This window comes from Silurus meridionalis, chromosome 17 (assembly GCF_014805685.1).
Source record: "Silurus meridionalis isolate SWU-2019-XX chromosome 17, ASM1480568v1, whole genome shotgun sequence".
Taxonomy (NCBI): domain Eukaryota; kingdom Metazoa; phylum Chordata; class Actinopteri; order Siluriformes; family Siluridae; genus Silurus; species Silurus meridionalis.
Genome location: NC_060900.1, coordinates 27,658,919 through 27,676,836, shown reverse-complemented (window position 1 = coordinate 27,676,836; position 17,918 = coordinate 27,658,919). Strand labels below are relative to the sequence as shown.

General features: G+C 42.4%; 1 protein-coding gene across 1 annotated transcript in view; it reads left to right on the top strand.

The window, feature by feature from the left end:
• plxna3 (plexin A3) overlaps window positions 1-17,918 on the top strand; it is a 169,802-nt gene that overhangs the window by 109,287 nt on the left and 42,597 nt on the right. The window contains exon 10 of the mRNA XM_046870918.1: window positions 8,852-9,052. Within this exon, the coding sequence (XP_046726874.1) occupies window positions 8,852-9,052 (201 nt within the window). The remainder of the gene's footprint in view (window positions 1-8,851; window positions 9,053-17,918) is intronic.

Genomic DNA, 17,918 nt, shown 5'->3' with positions numbered 1-17,918 from the left:
GTTTCTTTATTTTTATATATATATAATTATTTATTCTTGCTGTGACTTTTAAACATTTTTATCTACTGGCCTTCAATAAATTATATTTAACTGAAAAGCGAAACAAAGAACGAGATGAGCGACTCGCAGGTCGTTAGACTCCTTGTTACTTCGATTAGTTAACTCATTCTTTTAATTGGTAGAGATTATACATGATGTAATTGTGATGTCGGAATCTCACACCATCCTGTTACACGATTTGGGCAAAAGTATTGGGGCATCCGACTTACCCTTGTGTTTCTCTTCTTCAAAACGTTACCACAACGCTGTTGGAGAAACACAATTTTATAAGACGTCTTTGGATGTGATTGCATTCAATTTTTTCTTTGGACTAGGAGACCCAAACCTTGTTCCATCATGACAGTGCTCCTGGAGACAAAGCCATATCCATGAAGATCTACTCTCAATGGGTTGGAGTTGAAGATTTCAAATGGGGACTCAATGTGACTAAACGCTTGTTCGTGTAGTGTATTTCCATCTCCCAGGCGTGAATCTGGGCCACATGTTTGCGTGTTAATAGATTCGGCGGAAATCCCTCGTTTCCCTCACGTACACTTGTTGACCTTCACATTGCCAATTAGATGCGCCATGAATCTCGATGCCGTGCTTTTAAGCGGCGCTCAGTGCAGCTGCCGGGTCGCGTTAACTCTCAGCGCTGCCATCTATTAAAATTCAGAGTTTCCATACGAGGCAGGCGGACAGGTTTTATATTACCCCCTGTTATGCATGATGAAGGATTCACAGCACGCCGATGTTTGGGTAAACAGATGGCTTTTGACCTTTCGTCAAAGGCTGACCCATGACCCTTAATTACGGATCGTTCTTTTCTTCCTTCTGTGTGGAGACGTAAAACCCGTCTGGCTTTTGACCAGAGACAGAACTGTGATTCAGCAGCGAATGAGACGAGCCTCTGCAGGACGCAGGAAGGGAATGTTCAGGTCCTGGGATAGAAAAATTGATGACAGAGTGTTGGTGGGTTGAAGAAGGTTTGGCAGATTTAGGAGCTGGATTTATCACGATCAATGGTTCCTGGGTCGCACCGATGAGACTTTATCGTCCTGTTCGGTTTCAGAAGACGGTGCTGCATTCAGTTGTAAAAAAAAAACAGAAATAAACTTGAACCTATTCGCAACATTCCGCAAACATTTTTAAATCTTACTGTTCATGTTGCTGCTTATTTCAGAGCGTAGCCTTCATTTGATATACATTTGCCTTGTGTATTTTGGGGGTCCCCAGAAATCCCCCAGAAGTCCCCTAAAGAACCTTCCAAAGTCCCCAGAAGTCAGAAGTAGAAAGGTCATTTATACATTCAAACTTCGTGATGAAGCCAATCAGGGGTACAGTCACTGCCCTAATGGTGGTCTTTGTTTCTTTGAGCTGCATTTGTTTTTATTTTTGATACCACCCTGTTTGAAACAATCTTTGTTTTTTGTCTGCTTGTTGTTATGGCAACAGTGCATATAATTAATCCCAGCTTCCCTCACTCATTCTTTCGCTTTCTATATCGCTCTGGAATCTAAAGCCGAAGCCACTCCCCCATCCCTCATCCCTGCTCCCACCTCTGTCATGAAGACTTTCTCATGGTGGAAAACCTCCTGAGTCTTCGAAAGCACAGAAACTGGACACCCCTTTCATCAGTGTTAGATAAACATCTCCATTCCATATTAATATTTGATTATATTTTGGTGTTCTGCCAGGCGCTTGTCCTGTCCACTTGTTCCAAAATAAAACTCTAGTCCTGAACGATTATTTTCCGCAGAAAAAGCGCCAAGAAAAACATCCTGTCAAGAGAGCTACCTTTTTTATATATATATATATATATTCCCCCTCTGTAGGAGTTTTTCCGGGTTAGCGTTAGTGTTAGCAAGCGGCGTTTGACTGACAGCACAGCTAGAGTACTGTAACATCCGCCCTTTCCATAGCATTCATCATTACACATAGCTTAATTAGCTCCTGTCGATGTTTAACCTTAAAGAGCAGCACTGCAGGGAGAGGATCATTGAGACTAATGGATAAGTGCACCAACACACACACACACACACACAAACATACACATGCTGTCCTTTTCCCAGAGGGAGTCCTGAATATCAAATGCACCTCCTGTGTTTCTTTTCTTTCATCCCTCTCGATCTTACTCTCTCTTTCTCTTGCTCTCATTTTACATTATTCTTTACTCCATCGCTCACGCTTTCACACACACACACACACACACACACACACACACACACACACACACACACACACACACACACACACGTTTCCCCTCAGGGTCTCAGTGGGGCGACTCTTTCATTAACACCCGGTGGCCAAAGGTAATTAATTGTAGGATGAGTGACACCAGCGCCATTAGCTCAGCAGGAAGTGCGACACCGGACGCACAGGAAGCCACACGGCAGGTTTCTGTCAGCCCCTCGTTCGGTCTCCTGGGCAGACCGGGAAAAGTCCCATGAAGGCAGATGTAGATCCAAGGAAGTTTTGCTACGATCCTATGTTGTGTTCCAAATTACTGCTTTAGTTTCCACACCGTCCAGAAGCGATAAGCTATCTGCATTTCAACATTGACCCGAGCCTTTCTGCCAGAGGGGGTTCACGTACCCATCCTTGCCTCTGATAATACAACCACTCCGAGGCTCCGGGTTAGCTAAATGGAAAACATGGAGGAATAAACACCATTTCACAACTTCATAAATTGTGGTTTTTAATTGCAAAATATATTTATAATGCAAAAATCTTTTTGAAAGTTTTGAAAAATGTATGAAAATATACGGACAATGATGCATGTCAACAAAGTTACAATTGTCTCAACAATATAACAAGCGTAATATGATTGGTTTCTATTAATATCAGTGGCTACGTTTGACTCGCCACTATCGCCTAAGGGGGTCCTTGACCTGAAAAACATTAAAGACCCCTGCCATAAATGTGAAATGTAAATGTCGCCCATGGTTCTGTTCATCTCCTCCATCAGTAGCTGTTTTTTTCCCGTTGAAGAGTTTAGTGTGAGCACCGAACACATCATGCAACATTTTTAATTGGAACACTTCCCAAACGATTTGGAGCTTTTTTGTTCCGTTTCCCCACCGAGCGAAGGGAGAGTATTTCATGGCGTCTAGCATACAGAGCCTGAAAATAGGATTAGCAGGGAGGAGATGCTGGGGGAAAAACAAGAAAGGAAATTGAGTGAGTGACCGAGCAAATGGTTGCTTGAGAATTTGTGCAATCAACAGCTCGTTTTTCTTTCCAGTGGTCAGCACGTAGTGAGAGATTGCGTTCCACATTTGTTTGTATGTCAGTGTGTGTATATGTAGGTCTCTGTGTGTGGGGGGGCTTCATTGCCAAGTACCAGGCAAAGACTATTATTTCTTCCCCCATTCAAGCTTTTAATGTTTCAACAGACAATAATGCTTAGCCGTGTGATAACTGGCCTCTGCACTGTAAGGTTAATGGAGAGACTGTCAGCAGGCAGTAAGCTAGCACGACTCGCCTAATGGGGTGCTAATCAGTATTCGGAAAAGGGCCTGCTGGGGGAACGGAGCAGCTGCTCCCAGCCTGGATACAGTTACACACATTGACTTACAGCTCACAATAATACTACAAACAATAATAATGCTTAATGTGCTTAACCTAAACGATTTGCAAGAAAAGCAAAAAAGTATCAAATATATTTATTCTCTAATTCTAAATCACACATTAATTTTTTCATTCTCTAATTCTAAATCACACATCTGTTAGCATGGCTACCTAAACAGGAAGAAAAGAGCTACAGGATTATATTGTGCAACTTGTAATATGTAGTAATAAAGGTTGTACCATTAGTGTTAACTTTAGGGGTGCACTATCTACTTATCCACAAGGATTTAAAGAATCAAAGAATTTCATCCCCCTCTGATCCTGTAAGCATTTCACTGTTGAGATCTATCATACCGTCTTTTTTTTTTTTTTTAAGGATTCGTCCAACATTAGGGTACACCATTAGGGTTCACGCTAAGGGTACATCGTTAGGGATCACTGTAAGGGTACATCATTAGATTTAGCTGAAAGTGTACAACATTAAGGTTTACTATATAAGGTTTACAGAATTAGGGTTCACTAAGTGGACAACATTAGGTTTAACTGTACGGGTACATCATTAGGGTTTACCTATAAGGCTACACCACTAGGGTTCACTGTAAAGGTACAACATTAGGGTTCACTGTTAGGGTACATCATTAGGGTTTACTCTAAGGGTACACCAGTAGGGTTCACTGTAAAGGTACAACATTAGGCTTCACTGTAAGGGTACATAATTAGGGTTCACTGTTAGGGTTCACTGTAAGAGTACACCATTAGGGTTTTGTGTAAGGGTTCTCCATTATGGTTCTTAGGGTGACCTATATGATTATTTGTATGGGTTCTCCATTAGGGCTTCCTATAAAGGCTCACCAATAAGGTTTACCATTGGGTTTCCCATTATAGATAATTTGTTTTCTCCATTCGATTTTTCTGTCAGGGTTCCTCAATAGTGTCCATCTTTAGAGTTTACCATCAGGCTTTATTGTGAGTGTTCACCATTGCATTTTTGTTACATATGCTTTACAGTAAAGTGAATTGCATCACTTTACATATCTCAGCTTCTCAGGGATTTGGGGAGCAGATAGCAGTAGGGGCCTATATCAAGTTTCTGGTCTTCTGGTTCTAATAAAGGAACCTTTTAGGAATATTTTTTTTTTTCTGGGGTATTTGGTTATAGCATTAACTTCACTATTTAGGGTTAACTGTCAGAGTACACTAGTAGGGTTATTAGAAAGGGTTCACTATTAGTCTTCTCAAGTTACATCTTCTGGTTCTACAACAATTCCAACAATGGACCATTGGAAGGAACATTAGGGATAATTTTGCATGTAAGTGTATGGTTCCCCATTAAAACTTTTTTTTTTTCCTTTTTTAAATGAACTTTTATTTTCATTTAAAACACAGAACAAAAGGTCATCATGGGCGTTACAAAGTCAAGACAAAAGAATTTCCATACATTCTTCGAAATACAGTATCACACGTCTCCTCGATGGGATGCGTACACAATCCATTTATTCCAAAGCTTAATACATTTTTCCAAATGAAGTTGAACAGTAAATGTAAGTCTCTTTCTATAGCATATTTCATTTACAATTCCAAATCATTGGTCTCTCGTTAAAGGATCAACCGGGAACCATTAACGCGTTATGGCTTTTCAACAGCTTGCTAAAAATATAAAATGTATCATTATCTGCAACTGTTTTAGAAATCGAAGACCTTAAACTGATCCCAAAACCCTTGGTATTAGAAGTTCAGGGTTTTTATCATCAGAGCTCACTATTGGGTTTCATCCTAAGCGTTCAGTATTAGGATTAACCAGTAAGATCTGACATAAGGCTTCATCATCAGGAGTTCCCATTAGGATTAAACAGAAAGAGTTTACCACTAGGAGTTACCATAAAGGATTAATGTCAGTGTTCACCATTAGGATTTCCTGCTATGCGTAACTGTAATGTTTCGCAGCTAGCGGTTCACCATAAGGGCTCGTCATAATTAATTCACGATCAAGGATTCGCAGTAGGAGGTCACCATCCCGCTTCATCAGACACGTTCATCATTCAGAGCGTGCGTTCCGGTTCACCTTTCAGCGCTCCGGAAAAGAGGAGCAGCTCGAGAACTGAACAGCAAATAATAGGACCTAAATAATGTCCTTTATCGTCCAGCAGTAAGTAATGAGTATTGGGTGTGATATCCCAGCATGCTCTCTTTTCTTAATCCCTTCTTAACAAGCCCTTCACTCTATCTCTACCCTTTAAACCACTTTGAGCAAACACTCCATCGCAGAGTTGTTTCGTTCGTAATTAACTGACGATTGGATCTCGTTAATAAAAAAAAAAAACGAGGCGGCTGACATTAAGGGCCTTAAAAAAGTTCCCGAACACAGACGGTGCTGAAAGGAGGGATTCACAAGAGCCTGGAGATATCAGCTTACAGCTACCGGGAGATATGGCACGTAATCTCGGCGCAAGATGGATGAAAACGGGGCTCGTCTGCAAAGCGGCGATTTTGGACGTGTTAACGATAAAACCAGCCTTTTATCAGTCCTGTTTATATTCCAGGCAAAGTAGCACGGATTCACATCGAGGAACGTTCAGGGTTTAATTATTGATCAGCAAAGAAAGGTCCATCACACACCGGGAATATCGATCATTATTTGTCTGCTTTTATTTTTAGTACAAACTCCTGTACACACTGATACACACTGGATCGGTTCTGGAAGTTTCAGGAGATCAGAACTAATGATCCGCAGTGGTTTTTTGGGACGGAGCCATAAATCCGTTTTTTTATTATTATTTTTTTAAAACTTGATGAAAAGTCCATTATGATCCATTAGTGGACTCACCTGCGTTAAATATCTATAACTCTATATTTTCAGCGCTGTGGTTTTTAATTTTTTTCCCCCTCTTCTATCCTTTTTTTTCTGCTCTTTGAATCATCTTTGTGTAAAAGCACTTTGAAATGGATTGGATTGGACTGAAAAACCCTCATGTAACCCACTCGAATGCGCTCCATCCCGAAGAAGCATGGAGCAGAAATGGCTCTTACGAATCCACTCGCTCTCCTCTTTGTCGTTCTCCGTTTTTAGTTTTTTATTTCCACCATCTCTCTGCCGTATTAATTCCGTCCTCCTACTTTCCTTCCCATCTGTTTGTCTCTGTTTCCTCGTTCCTTTTGTTTCTGGCTGCCGGACATGTCTGTTCGCTCGGGTCCTCCTTCACACAGTCATAAATTCAGCTTCGTCCCGCACTAACTCGAGGCACGGTGTCACGAGTCGCCGGCTGAAAAGGATCCCGCTGGCCAGGGTGCGACGTTTCCCTGGCGACGTCAGACTCTCTGTCGTCCTCTCCTAAATCAAACCCTGCTGTTTTCACTCGGAGGAGTAAAACGCTCGCTCGGCTGCCCGGTTCTCTTTAGGAGAAGCTTCTCCTCGGTTGTTTGGGTGATGTGCGCTCGTTCATCATTTCCGTCCTCCGTGCAGAACTCAAGCCGATTCATTCACCCTGATAAATTGGATTCGTGTCGCGCTCTGATCACGCTCTTCCCCTCCTCCTCCGCTACCTTCACTGCCCCACCTGTGCCTCAGCAAGCTGTTCATAACTCCCCGATATGAAAACCAGATTTATCGCCGTGTCGTTACGCTGAGCGAGTCCGATGAGCTGAGTCTCGATAGATGGAGCTGACGCTCAGAGAGTTGCATCATTGTTAAACTTTCGGGCCCCTCAGCCGCTCGGGCTCTGATTTACGACTCCTGCGCCGACAAATTACTTTTACAGCCTCGTTGATTATTGTTCGGTGTTAAACAGATAACAGAGCGCGCTAAATGTGTCTGATCGCACGGTTGTGCCCGAGGACGAAGAGGACACGGCGTCCAAAAGGGGTCTTCTATTTATTTTATTACTTTTTGTGTGTTTTTTGCATGACCAAGTAAAGAGACCCAGAGTTCACCAGGTGCTGCCAGAGATCAGACATTGTTTTACAATCAGCACTTCTTTTCACAACCTTATTCAGTTGGTATCAAAAAGGTTGGAGTGTAGTTTTTTTTTTTTTTTTTTTGTCAGCACAAGGCTGCACACACAGTCACAGGGAGCACCAAAAGGCATCATTATCCTGTGTACATCGGGAGCTGTGCAACTGGTGCTGTTCTGACCACGTGTACGTCTTCACCATGGACAGCAATTTCGAACCTCACGCAAGTTTCTTGCCGGAAACAACACTATCTTGCTTCCGCACTCACCCCACTCCCTAGATTCAACTCCTGCGGACTGCACCCTCTTTCCAAAGATGAAGATATGGCTCGCCCTTTAGACACCGTTGCGGAGATTCGGCAGGATCGCAAAAGGAGCTTGATACGCTTTGAAAAGAAGACTTTCAGGACACGTTCCAGAAGAACCCTGGGAGCACTTTATTACTGTGGACTGTTTTGAAGTTGATAGTGTATATAAAGTACTTTCTTGTAAACAGAGCAAGTCTCCAATTGTTTCGTTACCACCTCGTATCTGTGTTCAAATCGATCAGTTGATGTAGAGCTAGGTGTCATGCAACAGAAAACAAAAGCAACTGATGAATCGTTAGCAAGCTATAGTTAGCAAGAACTTGTTATTCTCCTTAGATGTTCCCCTCTGTTCTATTTCTGCTGTGGTAAATCTTCCCGGATCTCGGTCGCATCTCTACTGCACTTTTTAAAAAGATATCAGAATGTTTCTGGTGGGTGCGCCGGGCTAGCGTGGCGTTATTAGCGGAGGTGTCAATACCAGTAGCTTTGATGAATGCTTCGATCAGTTCCAGCGAGACAAGGCTGTAATGATATTGAAGACGATATTCATTTAGCGCTTCGTCAGTGTGGTGCTGCGAGGAGAACATGCAGCTTTTAAAAAAAAAAAAAGGAAAAAAAAGACAAAGAATAGCGGGAGAGAGGGAGCTTTGTAATGGGCTTTTTAACCTCCTTTTGAGCTGCTTTTTTCTTCAGCGTCTCTTAACAGCCCCTTTTTATTTCTTACAGCACATCTGGTGCTCTGTGTGTGTGTGTGTGTGTGTGTGTGTGCGTGTGCGTGTGCGTGTGTGTGTGTGAATGCTGGTCCCTTTTGAAAGCTCCACAGGCATTGTTCTCAGTCCAGTAGAATGGGAGTAATGGTTCTTCTTAAGAAAAGACACCTAATGAATGAAAATTGAAGTCCAGGTCCCGCGTCCTTCAACACAATGTATGTTCAAGATTTTTATGGTTTTAACCTTTTTGTCTTCTTCTTCTTCTTCCCATCTTTAGGGTTGCCCCCAAATCTTACACAGCACAGACATCTTGGTTCCGGCGGGGGTCGTCAGACCGATCACTCTGCGAGCTCGGAACCTACCGCAGCCCCAATCGGGCCAAAAGAATTACGAATGCGTGTTCAGCATCCAGGGAAAGATTCAGCGCGTCCCAGCCGTCCGGTTCAACAGCTCCTGCATACAGTGCCAGAACACATCGGTAAGAACGCTTTGGAACGAGTCCTGATTCAATTTTGGGTTTGCTGATTTCATAAAAAAGTCTTTTATACGGGGCTTCGGGTTTTACACTCAAGATGTTCATTTGGAGTATTTTTTTTTTTAATAGCAAAACAAGCAGCTTTTTTTTCCCCCATGGGTTGTAATCCAAAAAAAAGCTCATGTATATGGGAAGGGTTTATACACTGCCAATATTGCCAAAAGTTTGTGGACACCTGGTCACAAGTAAATGTGCTTTTTGAGAATTGCATTCCACGTTTAGTCCCAATTTGCTCTTCTACTTCCCTCCACTCTTCTGGTCTTCTGTTCCACTAGATTTTGGAGTGTGCTTGTGGACATTTGTGTTCATCATTTGGTGAGGTGAGGAGACCTGGGGTGCAGCCAGTGTTCATTCATCCCACAGGTGTTCAGAATGGTTGAGATCAAAGCTCTATAGCAGGCCACTCAAGATTCACTCTTCTTCTCCAACCCATGTAAACCAGATATTCATGGAGCTTGCTTTGTGCACAGGGGTGTTGCCATGCTGGAGCAGGTTTGGGTTTCCAGGTTCAAGTGAATGTAAAATTTTATTAAACCACATCCAAAGACAATTGAGGGCCTCCAGCTTTGTGTTTGCAACAGTTTGGAGAAGAACGGCAGGAAAGGTTAGCTGTCCCAAAAGTATGTGGACACCTGACCATCAGATTGGTATGCACTATTGTTTTATAACATCCCATTCCACATTTAGTCTCCATTTACTGTTCTAATAAGCTTCACTCTTCTGGGAAGATTTTGTGGCGATTTTGTGGAGATTCATTCAACTACAAGTGTGTTAGTGAAGTCAGGTAGGTGAGGTGAGGAAGCCTGGAGTGCAGTTAGATCTATAAGCAGTAGATCTTTCAATCCAACCTGTGGAAAGTATATGTTCATGGAGATGGCTTTTAGTTTGGGTCTCCTTGTTCAAATGAAGAAAATTTTTTAAAAACATCCGATACAATTGAAGAACCACATGGCTGGGAAATTCTGGGTTTTCCAATACTTTTTGTTTGTATTTTGTTCAAGTGTATAGTGCAGCGTAACAATATAATCTTCTGTACATCTGGGTGAACTATGCCTTGTCCTTTCACCCTGGATTCTATGATCTGATAAATTACTGCAGCCTGCCACCATGATGCTGAACTCCCTCCGCTATCGAAGATGGAAAAATAGTTTCAATACGTCTGTCCGTCTGGGAAAAACAGACGGGAGTGTTTCTTCCATGCAGAAAGGTTTTGGAAGCCCGCATTTGAGCTATTGATCGAATTTCGAGCCGGAGGTTATGGTTTCCAGGCTGAATAGCTGGTGCGCTGCATGTTTTGTAAACAGCAACGGAGGCATCAATACCTCCTGCTTTCAGCCTCCTCGTTTTTCAACGGCGTAGCCTTTCGAGAAGAGACGAACCCAGACGGAATTCGTACAGGCGTCGATTTTAGCGGCTCGGCGCAGGCGGTCTGTACGCGAGGCCTCTCTGGTGTACACCGGATCACTGAGAATCAGACCGACAAGGGTTTCTGCTCGAAAGGCTGTGGAGGTGCCAAGGTGACTTTCCAGTGAGCTTCTGATAACCAGGAGAAAATAGAGAGATTCGGGGGTAAAAAGAAAACAAGCGAACAAGACCTCAATTCCTAACAGTCTTTTTTTCCTTGATCCAAATGACAAATGGTTCGGGGCAGGGGTCGAGACTTTTGGACTTTATTGTTTCTCTCTCTTACTCTTTCTTTCTTTCTTTCTTTCTTTCTTTCTTTCTTTCTTTCCTTCAGTTTTAAATAGTCTTTTAGACTTTATATTTTTGATTAGTTTCGAGTTAGGGCTGTGTATCGGCAAGAGTCTCGTGATAAGATACGAATCGCGATACGATATGTTGCGATACTTTGCAATATATATATATCGGGAAATAAAGAGTAAGAAAGACTATTATTTCTTCTAAAAAGGTGGAGAATGCAGTCAGGTAAGGAACGACAGGCGCATTTTCGGATCATTTTAGCGACTTGATTCTTTGAATCTCGTTCTCGAGTCATTTAATTCATTTCATACCTTTGATCAGAAATAAAATGTTAATTTTTTATTAAGCAGAACACAGACTTTAACTATAATTCCAAAAATGTATATATTAATATTTAACCTCATAGCGTGTATGGGAGTCATGTGATAAAGGAATGAACAACTCAGGCAAGAAGAGTCAAGAAGTAAACGACTCAGTTCTGCGATGCTTTAATTGTGCGCTTCCAGTAGAAAATAAACAAATCAATCTTTGAGACGACCTCAGCATCATGTATTTTTGCAAGTGCAGAAAATTAATACAGTATCGCCAAACAAAGTATCGTGATATCCACATGTATTGATATTTTCTTACACCCCTAGTGAAGAGTTATCTTTATAGCTTTTAAATCTGTGTATTTTGATCCTTTCCATATTTCTTTCCTTGAATCGAACAATCTTTCGCCAAATGGTTGCCGTATTGACTGTCGCCTTCACCCCGGGGAATCTTGTAAAATAATTAGCTGGAATCTGGATGTAGTGCGTAATGCGGCCTGACAGGCGGCCGGACGCAGGAGCCGAGGTGGAGCGTGTGCCTCGTGCCCTTTTTGACCTTCAGAAGTCAGAGGTCACCCTGCTCATCGGTGTTCTTCGACAGGACTATTGACGTCCTGTCACCGTTTAATGATGAGCATCATGTGCGGGGGCCTCAGGATTGATCATCACCCTTTTCAGGCATGACGTCCCGACCAGGCTTTAGCGCACCACCGATGTTTACCCATCTGTTTCCATTGAACCTCGGTTCCTCCTCCTGAGGATCTGTGTGCCCCCGTGATCTTTGGCTTCACCCCTTTTTTTGGATTCTGCCATGCATCTCAATCCCAATTTCTGTCTGTGGTTTTCAGTCATTGAGGTCAATTTAAAAAGGGTTTGTAGACACTTTTCCTTTCCTCTAATGAGCTCCTCATACATGTTCTCCAAACCGTTCCTGTGACCATCCTGAGTATCCATCTCAAAGATTGTTTATTTCCACCAATATTTTACTCATAATGTCCAAGAAGAATCAGGATATTTCATTATAGACCCTTCACCCGAGTTGCTTTTGGCTTTTAGAGGAAACCATACTCCCTACACCCCAGCTCACTCGTTCTCTTCTCCTCTCATCTCATTTCATCTCAACCCCCTTCCCCCTTGTCACCCTTATCTCTTTGTTTCTCAGCTCTCGTTTCTCTCAGCATTGTGTGTGGATGGTCGGATTAATCGATACTCTGATTACCAGTGACACAGCAAACACAGATGATGCAGTCTCCCACTCCCACCTTTATTCTCTTTCTTCCTTTCTTCCCTCCTTCCATCATTCCTTTCTTCATTTCCTCTGTTCCTCCCTCCTTTAACCTCTGCCTCTCTTATGCATCCTCGGATCTGAATAGCAATCCAACACGGGTAAAGACATGCTACAGAATACTTCCAATCCCCGGGGGGGGGGGGGTTTATGTCATCATTGCATCCTCCCTACCCCCCCTTATCGTCAGATTCACGTATTCGTACGCACAAGGCGACGGCCATCAGTCACTGCATCCGTCAAGGCAAATGGCCCCGCTTCTCCCCCTCACTCGGTGAACCAGGCGACTCGGAGGCCACGGCACCCATGCTAATGAAATTGTGAGCATCCTCAGATGGGCGAGGGAGAATCAATCAGCCTTATCTATCCACACTCATGGCCCTGGCATGGCTTTATTAAATACATCAGAGGTTTTTTTCTCTGAACTCTTTCACCAGTCTGTCCTGGGGTGAGGGTCCTCAGGAATTAAAAACAACAAACAGTGTTATGGATCTTCTGAACGTTGACATAACTTTCCTGTGTCGAGAAGGTTGGGGTTAGTTGTGTAAGCTACATTCATGCCTTTCATGTGGAAACACCAAATGGGCCTAAAACACACCCTGGTACTGATCTTACAGCAGCCATTCATTCATCTATTCTTTCATTCATCCATTTTTTCATCCATTCTTCTGCTTATTTATACCTCCTTTTATTCATCCATCCATTTATCAATATATCCATCTTTTCATCCATTCATACATGTATCCTACATGTACATATGTCTATTCATTCGCTCATCCATTTTTTGTTTATCCATTTATCTATTCATTCATTCACTTGTTCATTTATTCACTCATTCATCAATGTATCTATCCTTTGCTTCATTCATTCACCCATTTATCCGTTCATCTATCCATTTATCAATATATCTATCTTTTCATCCATTCATACATGTATCTGTCCATTCATTCATCCATTTTTGTTTTCATCCATATATTCATCAATTCCTCTGTTTATCCATCCATCCATCTATTTATTTATCCATATATCTATCTTTTTATCCATTCATACACGTATCTGTCCTTTCATTTATTCATCCATGTATCCTTCCAGCCATTACTTATCTATCCATTTATCTGTTCATTCATTAATTCATCCATTTATTCACCCATTCATTCATCCAGCCACACATTCATCAATTTATCTATCCTTTTTATTTATTCACCCATTCATTCGTTCATCTATTTATCCATGAATCAATCTATCCATCCTTGTATTCATTTATTCATTCATTCATCCATAAATCCATCTTTGTAATTAATTGATGCATATATCTGTACTTTTATTTATTAATTTATTCATCCATCCATTCATTAATTTATGTATCCTTCCAGCCATCAATTAATTCATTGATTCATTCATTTATCCATTTATCTGTTCATTCATTTACCTAATAATTCATACATCTACCCATTCATCAATTTATATATCTTTTATTTGTTCGTCTATTCTCCCATCCTTTTATTCATCCATTCATTCATTAAATCTAAGTACCTGCCTCAGAGATATGGTGTTATTTATTTTTTTTTATTATTATTTATTTATGTTTTACGGAGCCTAATATATTTGAATAATTGATTCCAGCTTGTGCACCAACAATCCGTAGCTGAAGATGTGTAAAAAGTTTGGTAATTTCTTTTAAATACCTAAAGTTATTTTCAGGGGAACATTACACACCATATTCGTCACGAATGATTTCATTAAGTGACAGCACCAGCGACTCGGCACACCTGTTCCGACTCGTACGCTTCGGTTGCTTGCAGTTATTTTCAAAGCCTGCATTAAAAACACCCCACACCAAACCCCGTTTCCACCCGCATCGAAATCTCCCGCAGGCACCGGTGTTGCGTTACAGCCAGTTTTCCTGCTCATATCCTGATGCTAATGTCCTCCCTCGGGCCGTGTCTCTCGCCAGAGCAACAGCCCGTTCTTTGTTTTTTTTTTTGGACAAAAAAAATAATTAATAAATTGAGTTAACTTCTACTGCGTTCTCGCTAATTTCTCCGCCGCTTCCCAGCCCTGAGACAGCTGCCTTTTCAGCTTGTCACAATTCCGCTATTGTGTGACTCCACAATCTTTTAGGCAATGAAGGACTCTACTGTACTCGCTCGATGCGGTCGTCAGAGGTACACGGCAGATCCGGATTTAATTTTCGAAGATTGAGAGACGTGTAATTACGAGACGTGGCGGACGTCACCGGAGGGAAACTTGTTAGTTAGCGTTCGTAATTATTACTGACAGATTTCATTTATTACACGTGTACGGAAATAACAGGCAAGGCCGTAATTACGTGTCAGATCACTCAAAAAATCCACAAGGGTGTACCTCAGGGGTGTTTTTTAAGCCAGTACTGGAAGTGTTAAATGGATTTTTCGACATTTTCTCTGATTTTGTGGCCCTTTTTTAAATTTATTAACATTGTTTTATTTTAGAATCCTTTCTTCACAGCGATGTTTGGAAGCTTGGGTTAGAACACAGGGTCACCCATGATACAGCACCCCCTGGAGTGCAGAGTGTTAAGGGCCTTTCTTAAGGGCCCAATAATAGCCGCTTGGTGTAAGTGGGGGTTTGATCGGATCAGTAACCCAGATCAGACTCTTCATATTCTCAATAGTTTTTTCACCTACAAATATTGCAGATCAGTCAGAAGCCACCATGGTGTACCTCAGGTGTTTGTATTTAGACCATTTGTCCCCCTTTATTCAAATACACTCTATGACCAGAAATATTTGGACACCTGCCATTTCCATCCATATGTGGTTCTTCCACAAAATATTAACACACTGTTATAGAGGACACTTTTGGATGTTTTAGCATGAGACGTTTCATTCTGACTGCACCCCAGGCCTCTTTACCCCACCTCCATCAGTACATGACTTTACTAAGTCTCAAAATGAATCTTAACGGATCACCACGAAATCTAGTGGAACCAGAAGAGTGGAGGTTATTATAAAAGCAAATGGAAACTGAATGTAGAACGGGAAGTTCAAAAAGGAGGCACATCACAATCTTGTGGTCAGGTCTCCATAAACCTTTGCTCGTATAGTGGCTCATATGTGGTCATCAATTAATCAGTGTTTGTGTGTTGTTTTCTCGCATCCAGACTGTACACGTGTACGATGCGGAGACGTAATTAGATTTTAGAGCGCTTCAAACCCACTAGGGTGTACCTCAGGGGTGTGTTCTCAGCCTGTTCAGTTCATTAAGTAATAATTAATCGGATATGCTTTGTTGTTTACATTTAAACGTTCGCTATGGTGCGCCGTTGCTATGGAAACAAGGCCCCGTCTTCGGTCTACACCGGCAGGTCGCTGTCTCTGGGATTTATCTCAGCGTGCGACGTAAGCTGCTGACTCGGGCGAAAACGTTGGCGCGTGACCCGCATATATTGGTTTGATCGATCGCTTTGCCGTCGCCTCGATCTTTCAGATGCGTGACGAATGAAACGTTAGAAATGTTTAGGTTTATCTCAGGATGGTGTTTGAAGTTTTTCTTTTCTTTTTTCTTTTTTTTAGTTCATATCTTTTTTCTTTTTTTGGACCGAACACAAATCGAACACCCGAAAACAAAATGAATAGTTGGTGTTGCTAAGCACCGGTGACCCCTTAGCAACGAGCGCCCGTGGCCTTACCGGGGAAATAATTAGCACGGAGGCCTTTTCACCTCAATGCCCAAGTTATGAAGTAGCCTCTCGAGAGAGCGCCTTACAAAGAAGGCCATTACCCTCTGCGCAGGGTAGTGCAGGCTTTCTGAATAAAAAACACTTAAATGTTATTTTTGTCAGGCTTTTTGAACCAGCTCCCTCTCATTATTCTATTATTCTCATCAAGTGCTCAATCAGGCATTAGCGTTTTTGTGCTGCTTCGTGGAGAGGAACATGCGAAAAAGAAAAGAAAAAGGGGAAGGGAAAAAAAGAGGAAGTTTAATGTGCATCGCGGTTGCATGTGAATGGACCCCATTTAAAAAAAAAAACCCGGCCTGCAAGCGTCCAGCGGTGAGCTCCATTGTAAAGCGAGGCGGCACAAAGAAACTTCTCTTCCATCTTTTTTTTTTACTACTAATATGATCAGGATGCAGAGCAGTAGATGAGTGTTGTCGCAGGTGGACTTTATGGAAATAAACCGCCGGGTTAATTCCGCGGTACCAACCCGAAGCCTCGAGTTTAAACCCGGATTAAGCGCCTTAGCTTTTTCTGGAAAAATGAAGAAAGTGATATTCCAGAAAGATCACGCTGCTCCTCATGGGGAAAGAATGCTTTGGTTTTGTCTCGCTCATTTGCGATGACGCGGTACGTTCGGCTGCTTTCTCTTCTCTCTCTTTATCACGATTACCATCAGTATGGCATGATATCATTCCTTATTTCGGGAAAAGGAGGAAATGACCTCGGGTTTGGCGGCGTCGTTCCTGGTTTAGTCCACGTTTCAGTAATTAAAGGCATGACGCAAACACGTGGGCCGGCAAATTATATTTCAGTATTGCTGCTAGAAGCCCGGTAACGAGATCGCCACGACTCAGGAATCACACGTCACCCCCAGCTTTTCTGGCCTTGTTTGATAACTTCAATTAAATCTACAGGAAAACCTCCATTATTAAGCCGGATCGATTTTCGTTCCGTCACCGCAGGAAGCCGGCGTCGATGAGCTGAGCCGAAGGAAGCTACGCCTGATCTTTATCTGATTTGAGTAAACAAGGAATGCAAATCTTTGCACATGCTTAAAGGAATTAATTGCATTTGCTTGTTTTTCTGAAAAGCTCTGTCCAACATCTTCTGCGATTCGCACTGCATCTCCGCAGCCGTGTAAAAACTGCGGCCTCCGAGCTGGAGCTTCATCTTTGGGAAGAGGGCGAAGTCCACAAATCGTGTGGAACGTTCTCCGGCGATCGTCATGCACGAGTTACCGAATGGTTTCGACATTTTCGGGGTTTGAGCTACTTAAAGGTCTTCCTGACCTCTGGTCCTCTTCCAGCGATGGTCTTCTGCTCCTTAAGGGAGTGTGTCGCTGGAAACACCTCGAACTGACTCATCACAGCGTCGCTGTATGTCGAACGTACGTCACGTCAAACGTCTCTGTGGCAGATTTGCTCCTTCTAACTTGCTGTTAGTGATGAAATCGCACCAGTTAGCACCATTAGTCTCGAAACCTTTTGATATCACCCTGTGTTAAAGTGCCACCAGGATTTCCATGCTCCACCATGATGTAGGAAATATAATCGAAATTTCCGAGCTGGACCTCAGAGTCCCGGATGGTCCCCGGTGCTGATGGTGTATTTGTTGTAGTGTTTGTCTGATAGGTTTGTGAGTTGACAGGAGGGAAAAAAGGGTTGTTTTGAAGGTAAGAATACCTTTTTTTTTTTTTTTTGGTCGTTTTCTGGTTGTTCCCAATGAGGCTCCTGACAGATTCAGGCCACGCTGTCTCATCACGCAGCCCTGTGATACTGTGGGAAGACAAGCCTGAGGAAAATCAATTCACTC